Source organism: Urocampus carinirostris, chromosome 1 (assembly GCF_059441175.1).
Source record: "Urocampus carinirostris isolate Australia breed hairy pipefish chromosome 1, RoL_Ucar_1.0, whole genome shotgun sequence".
Classification (NCBI taxonomy): Eukaryota; Metazoa; Chordata; class Actinopteri; order Syngnathiformes; family Syngnathidae; genus Urocampus; species Urocampus carinirostris.
In genome coordinates, this window is record NC_142349.1 from 40564084 (window position 1) to 40571731 (window position 7648).

The 7648-nt window shown below is 39.8% G+C and overlaps 1 protein-coding gene across 4 annotated transcripts in view; it reads left to right on the top strand.

Annotated features, from left to right (window-relative positions):
* arhgap17b (Rho GTPase activating protein 17b) overlaps positions 1-7648 on the top strand; it is a 50134-nt gene that overhangs the window by 17661 nt on the left and 24825 nt on the right. For 2 of the 4 annotated variants that reach the window (XM_088338924.1, XM_088338947.1), the window contains 2 exons: positions 2608-3012; positions 6597-7365. In XM_088338924.1, the coding sequence (XP_088195050.1) occupies positions 2608-3012; positions 6597-6730 (539 nt within the window). In that variant the 3' untranslated portion in view covers positions 6731-7365. Of the gene's footprint in view, positions 1-2607; positions 3013-4251; positions 4305-6596; positions 7366-7648 lie in introns of those variants that run through there. The other 2 variants (XM_088338938.1, XR_015850782.1) reach the window with 2 other exon arrangements.

Below are 7648 nucleotides of genomic sequence, written 5' to 3' on the forward strand. Positions count from 1 at the left end.
GCATGTGCGAACTTTGAACCGTAGACGTATGTGTGACGTCATTGATACTTTCTGCGCATGCGCACGCTTTTGAACAAAACCTGGTTGCAACGCGGGAAACTTGTGAGACGGTGAGACTTTTTGAATCCGTCTGCCCACTGCAGTGAATAAATTCTAAAACTACATTTGCCTCTCTTACTGATCACTCCAGTTTAACCTATTACGAAAATATTAACCCTAACACCAAAAGATCCATTAAATACAAATTTTAAAAGTTATATATGTGTATATATATATATACACAGGTCAAAATTTACATACACTTGTGAAGAACGTAATGTCATGGCTCTCTTGATTTTCCAGTTATTGCTACAACTGATTTTTCTTTGATAGAGTGATTAGTACAGATAGTTCTTTGTCACAAAAACATTCATGAGGTTTGGTTCTTTTATGACTCTATTACGGGTTAACAGAAAAAGTGATCAAATCTGCTGTGTCAAACATTAGTACAGCAACACGAATTAGCAATTTTGGTGACTTACAAAGTTATGTCAGTGAAATGAGATTCATAGCATGGCCTCTTAACTTCTTGTGAAGTATTATGAGTGACTATAGCTTTTGAGTTCTCTGAGGCCATTTAAATAGGTCACGAGGCGGAAGAATCAACTGAGAATCACAAAAAAGCAGATCTGCCCATAATTAGAAGCTTAGAACAGTTGTCAGTGTCCACAGTCAAGCGTGTTTTGCATCTCCATAGACTGAGAAGCTGCTGTGCAAGAAGGAAGCCCGATCTCCAAAAGTGGCCCCTTTAAGGCTTGACACAAGTGTGCTGCTGATCACATGGACAAAGATGAGACCTGTTGTAGGAAAGTTCTTTGGTCAGACGAAACAAAATCAACCTATCTGGCCACAATGCCCAGCAATATGTTTAGAGCAGAAAAGGGGGGGCCTTTAAACACAAGTACACCATGCCTTCCGTCAACCTCGGTGGTGGTAGTATTATGCTGTGGGGCTGTTTTGCTGCCAATGGAACTGGTGCTTTCAAGATAACCTGAAGTCATCAGCCCGAAGATTGGGTATTGGGCGCAGTTGGGTGTTCTAACTGAACAACGACGCCAAACACACATCAAAAGTGGTAACTGAATGGCTAAATCAGGCTAGAATTGAGAACTTGTGGACAATGCTGAATAAACAAGTCCACGTCAGAAAGCCATCATTTAACTGAACTGCAGCAATTCTGTCAAAAGGGGTGATCAAAGATTCAACCAAAAGCTTGCCAGACGCTTGTGGATGGCTACCAAAAGCGCCTTATTAAAGTGTACTGCTGTATGTATAGTTTTGACCCAGCAAATTTGATCACTTTTTCTGTTAACCGATAATAACTAAAGTGTTAAAAGAACAAATCCTCATTAATGCTTTTTTTGTGACAAAGAACTATCTGCTCCAATCACTCTATCAGAGAAAAATCAGAGTTGTAGAAATAACTGGAAACTTAAGAGAGCCATGACATTATGTTCTTCACAAGTGTATGTAAACTTTCAACCACAATTGTATACACCCCCCATTTTTTTGGGGGGGGGGATAGCCACACCGTAGATTTTCAGACAAAATAAAAAACAAACGCCCAACTCGCTCTCCAGACCAAAGCTAATTCTTCAGCACATTTCATTTCACTGTGTTACGTGTGATGATTTGATAAAATGTATGAAATAACAGTGCCAGGGATTGTGTGTTGCCTGTATAAATATAAATGTAACACTTAAAACTTATCCCTCTCACGCAGTTACTTAAGAGTGTTGAGGCTCATTTTGAGATATGTTATTGTTGTCCTAAATAATGTTAGCTAGCAAGTTATTTTGTAAAAATAGCGTGAAATACCAGTATATTTACCTTCAGTGCAGATGGCGCTAGGTGAGGGTGGAGAAGGAGTGCAAACACTGTGCTCACCCAATCAACTTGGTCTGGGAGTTAAGCTGGAGTTTTCGGGTGTTTACAGTTTGTTCTGTAGGTTTTATCATAAAGTGTCTCACAGTGAACATGGATTGTTAAATGACCTTCCATATAAAAGGGGTGTTTGTGTGACACATTAACTGTAATTTGTGTTGAGACTGTGCCATATATATACTGGACAGAACCGATCGAATATTTAGGGTCCTGCTGTCTTTCTACGTGTTTGAATCGCATTTGCATGTTACAATGCAGTAAATAGTTATGCCTGTTGAATTTTATCTCCAAGCCAGATGTACTCATGAAAATAGCCATATGTGGCTCACCAGCCAAAAGTTTTTTACCCCTGGTCTAGTGGATGGGATCTGGTCCACTCTACGCTGTATCAGGGTTGAATTCCCTTTGCATTTAAAGTTAAGCAATTGTATGCAATTGTGATCTGTGAAATTATGACTGATCAATCAATGCGCAAGTATGTCACATTTTTGTTTTTATTTGCATCACTAGCCCATACAGATGTTTTAATTTTGTCTGCCTATATATATATGTATATATATATATATATATAAAATCACAACAGAATATTTTTTAGAGGTGTGCCTGATAACCTGATTGGCCTTATAGTGCGTAAAATACATTTTTAAAGGCCAAATGTGTTCCCTCTCCTACCGACCAATGCAGGCACTAAGAAACAGGCGCCAGCACCTCCCAAACAAGCCAGTCCCTTTGCCTCGCAGTCCGTCAACCAATCTTTGGGCTCCCAGAACCACCCACCCGTCACCCCCAGGCGCCACCCGGGAAAAGAAAGCCCAATTCATGCTCCGAGCCATCCACCCCCACAACCGCCTACACCGCAGCAGGCACCGGGAGAACAGCCGTCCCCCCCACAGACGCCAACGCCACCAGACACTCCCCCTCACAACGGTTTAGAATCGCAGCCGCCAACTCCCCAGTACGGCTCGCTGCCCCGTCCCTCGAGGCCGGCACCTAAACCGCGGCCACGGCCAAACATGCCTCCGCCGCCGCAACCATCTGCAACAGACAGTTGCAATGGCCTCTTGGGCTCCTCGTCGAAGATCATCACAGGTAAGGCAGTGCTTGTTTGGATGTAATTTTATGATTACAATAATATTTTGCTGTATTGTGGTTTACTTAATCACTGTTTAAGCTACTTAACCTATATTCATCGTGCATTGTGCTCTGCATTCTGATTGGCTACAGTAGCCACGCCCCTTTTCTGCTTGTGTCTGCCTGCACGTCAACAACGTTGCTGTCTGAGTTGTAAAAATACTTAAAACAGATTGACAAACTTACATTATGTATGCACAAATGTTTCTCACCTTCACGTTTTTCTAAAAGCCATTAAACGTAATAGAGAGACAAAAGCCCTGGCGGCTGGGGAAAAAGGCAGAACGAGACTCTATTGCCAACAACGTTGGACTTCTCGACATGCTAAATTTCCCCTGGAGCCACATGCGCCTCTTTTTCGCTCTCTACTGGCTCCCTGGCATTTTTTTCTAAATATTTAACAATGGAAAATGTATGGATTCTGTAAAAAGGTAAAGGGACTCATTCTTAATGTTTTCCAACGAAAAGCTCCAGACATTTTTTATTTTTTGGTCCAATATGGCTCGTTCAGCGTTTTGGGTTGCAACCGGAAAATAACACGATGGCAACAAAGTATCATGTGAAGTTAAAAGGATTGTGTCCTTAATCAAATTAGTGCTTTTATAATTGAGTGTAAATTGGGTTTGTTCTTTGGTTTCAATGTATAATTGTAGTGTATTTAACAAATAAATTATTTAAAGGGTTTGACTTTGCGGGCTTTGACCATCAGAGACCTTTTTGGAAGGCGACATCCGCGAAAAAACTAGTTATCACTGTATTGATGAAAAACATTAGATGTTTTTTGATTTATTGTGGCACGGACTACTAATTGCGGCAACAAACTTAAGGAGTTCATATTCATGTCGTTCACGAGAGTTTGAGCAGTTCATGTAAAGGTTTTCAACACATTTTGGTGCTAACCAAATGCAAGAATTTATTTCAAAGAGTAGCTTTGTGTTTTTCAAACACATAATGCATAATTAAGGGAAAAAAGGGTTAGTAAGCATACAGATATTGGTTGTCGAGGGGGGTTTGGAGAGTTTATTTTTAACTTAAATTGAAAAGTCCAAATGGAGGGACTAAACATATGTAAATGCATTATTCCCTGGGTGACAATTTCGCCTTTTTTCATTCCTTCTGGTTTTGGGCTTTCATCCAACATGCTCATAGTAACTGTGGTGAAGTGAAGCATGATGGGATGTGTGTATAACATTGCAGATGTCTGATGGTGGCGGCTTGCCTGTAAGACGGGCTTTGCAAGGCAGGCAATGGTAAGAGTCGTACTGGCTAATGGGCCTGGTTTGCGTGCATGTGTTTGTGTCTCGTTTTGTGTGTGCATGTGTGCCCAGTTGTGTCCGGTCATCCCCAAAGAATGTGTCATCTAGCTTCTGCTCCAGTAAACTACTTTCTATCCGGATACATACAGAAATGTGTATGTACCCATGTAGTTGAACTGTGTTGTCAAGTCCGACTAACTCATAACTTTTTGTGACCAAACCGACATTGTGCTGTTAATTCTGTGTGTTCGATTTATGTAGTACAATGACAACGTTTACATGCAGGGAATAGTTCGTGTGGGATCAGATTTGGGTTTTTTGGAGCAAGCTAAATGAATCGCTTAGATGCCAAGAAATAAAAGAATAACCCCCTATACATGTTGTTTGCGTGCAATCAGATCCGAAAGGCAATGTGCCAAAAAAGATGTCGTTTCTGCGTTTACATTCTGACATTAAATCCAGGATGATGTTATTTTATGTCACTCAAAAAAATGAAAGTACCGTGATGGTTTCACGCGCGCTCCTTAAGTCAGTTTTCGTATGGGTGCTTGAAATCCTTGATAAAGCTTGAATTTTAATGTTATGCTTTCAAAGAATTATAACTGTTTTGCTTTTGGGTTAAGTGCATGTAAATGCTAAAAATTGTGTTGCCATGTTTCACAAAACGTCTGTTTAAAAATGACGCCGTCACTGCTATATAGTGGCCTTGCTTTTCTATAAAATTTCTTCCCTTGTGATTAACGCCAGCTGGCATTAGTTAATATGGCATTGTGTTATGAAGTATAATCGCCCCCTATGGAACCGGTACATGATACACCTAAAACAGGGCACTATGAAATGAGTATTAGTGCAAGGAGTATGTATCAATTATGGACATTTATTATGAACCATGTAAAACAATCAAGGTAGCTTTTCCCAGAGAAATTGTAAGCTATACAGTATATTACCGTCATTTTACCCAACACCTAAAAGGCGAGAGATTTGTCTCAGAAATATTTAGACGTATTGTTCAACTCCAAAAATATGTTTGCGATTTACTCAAGATCTAAAAATCATGTTTTGATAAATGCCCATGCAAGAAAAAAAATGCATATGTAAATCGCAGGTATATTTGTGGCTCATTTGTATCCGTACTGTTATTCCACAGTTCTTTGTGGCACCAAAATATCCCTGATGAGGGAAAGTGCATTAATGCGTATAAGTAGACGGATTATTGGAATGGATATAGCTGCCCCTGCGAACCTACTGAGGATAAGCCGCAAGGAAAATGGATGGATAGATGGATACATGAGTCATCAGAAAATAAAGGGTTGAACCCAACCATTTATATTGGACAACTTGCAGTTAAACTAAGACCTTAATTAGATTTCTGCGCTTGCGTACATGGCTTTACATAACCTGAATACCGGACTCTTCTGTTGCATGTAAACTTAGACTGTGTGTGTGTTAGATATTTAACATATTCACACCAAGGACTCCAAATTACATTGAAGTTACACAGGTCCCGTTTGATTTGAAAAGACAAGCACATGATTTATCCTTTTCAGCCATTAAAAGGATACTTTTTACAGTCTTTGTCACATATTGAATTCAATAGTGAGAAACTTGAAGGTACAAGATGAATTTGTACTGTCACTATGTTAGCAACTCATAACACCAATTGGACTCTTGAAACACAAACAAACAGTAGTGACTTTAATAAATTGAATATATTTTATTCAATTTTCAATGTGCTGCTTCTGGGGGAAAGCCACTGAAGATAAGTTATTTGCTGATTAGTTTGGGAGCATTTTTACACATACCACCATAATAGGGTTTCCAAAATATCACTTGCTATAACTATTAACATTGTACTGCATCATTTGAAAACAAAGAAACTAACAAGTGTGCTTTAAAAAATATATAGTTGGATGCTAGAAACGTAACACACTTGACTGTAGTTTTGTGCCTTCTTTTAAATATATAGCATGCTTTTTGTTTTTATTTTCCTTTGACCCGAAACCTCAGATTGAGAGTGGCATGTAGTACCCGCATGTAGTTGTTCCACGTCTGCCTGCTGCGTTTACAAGAATTGAGTTGAATTCTTGCCACAATTCAACTCTCGATTCCTCAAATTTATGCTTGTGACACGAACAACAGTAATTCTTATCTTGAAAGCTGAGTCACTTCCACTTGAAAGCATCACTTTAAAGGAGTCCTTAGTGTCTTACAATGTGTATAACCGTATAGAATTTGTAACCGATAATGTTCTTCCTTATGATGCATCTGACTGTAACCCTTGTGCAGACGGCAGTCTGGAACTCAAAGGAGGCAGACGAGCATGGATCCCTGGGGTGATGGTGGGTCAGCAATCGGAGCCCCTCGCCGACCCGCCTACACAACGTGACCAGGACCCTAACCCGGAGACCACCTCGCTTTGAACAAAAGGACTGTCCAAGCACTGCGTGACAAAACAGCAGCTTCTTCATGAGCTCTAACTTGACTTCGTGTGACACTTTATTGACAATCTGACATAGGTCTGACAGCAGGCTTGATAACTAGTATTTTTTCTACAAATGTATACAACATAGGGCCTGTTGAGAATGTGCGGGTGTAAATGAAAGGACCAAACAAGGGCAAAACGGAATTAGGATGAAAATGAGGGGATGTTTTGGCATCTGTTGGTTGTTGACCAAAGTGCAATATCGAGCACACGCAGTCTACTAGTGGCACATATTTGGTTAAAGTTTTTATGTAGTTCAAATGGGAGGCCTACTTGACTTTCACTATTGTATTTTTCCCCAAATAGTTGATGTGCACTCTCAATTGCTGTAAATCTCTTGGCCATTTATACTGTATGCAGTTTGATTACTGAATCCACTCCAAAATTTCAAAGCTTTGACCAAATTTATGAAAAGCTTTATTTCGTTGACAATCTTTACCTTGGTGGGCTCTTTTCAGCTCTTTGAATATATTTCTTTGAAACATTTTTCGGTTGTTTATTTCTGCCAGTAATACTGAAATATTCTGTTGCTTGATCAAGACTGGGGATGAATAAAGTTTAACAATGTTGTCACTCTTATAATGTGCCCATTTTTAAAGCATTTATTTTAACCCCTTTTGCAGAATACGGAACCCATTTCCTGAAATAATGTCCTATAAAACAGGGGTCTCCAGCTTGGTGTCTGCGGGCACTCCGGGGTGCCCTCTAAAGACAGTTGAGGTGCCTGCAAACCGGTTCTAAAAATAGCTCACCAGTGCTGGGTCATTGTTATTTCCTAGTAAAACATTTTTAGTGGTTGAGTGAGTCTATATAAACCTACTGCAAATAAATAACCTGATAACAACATGGGTATCAC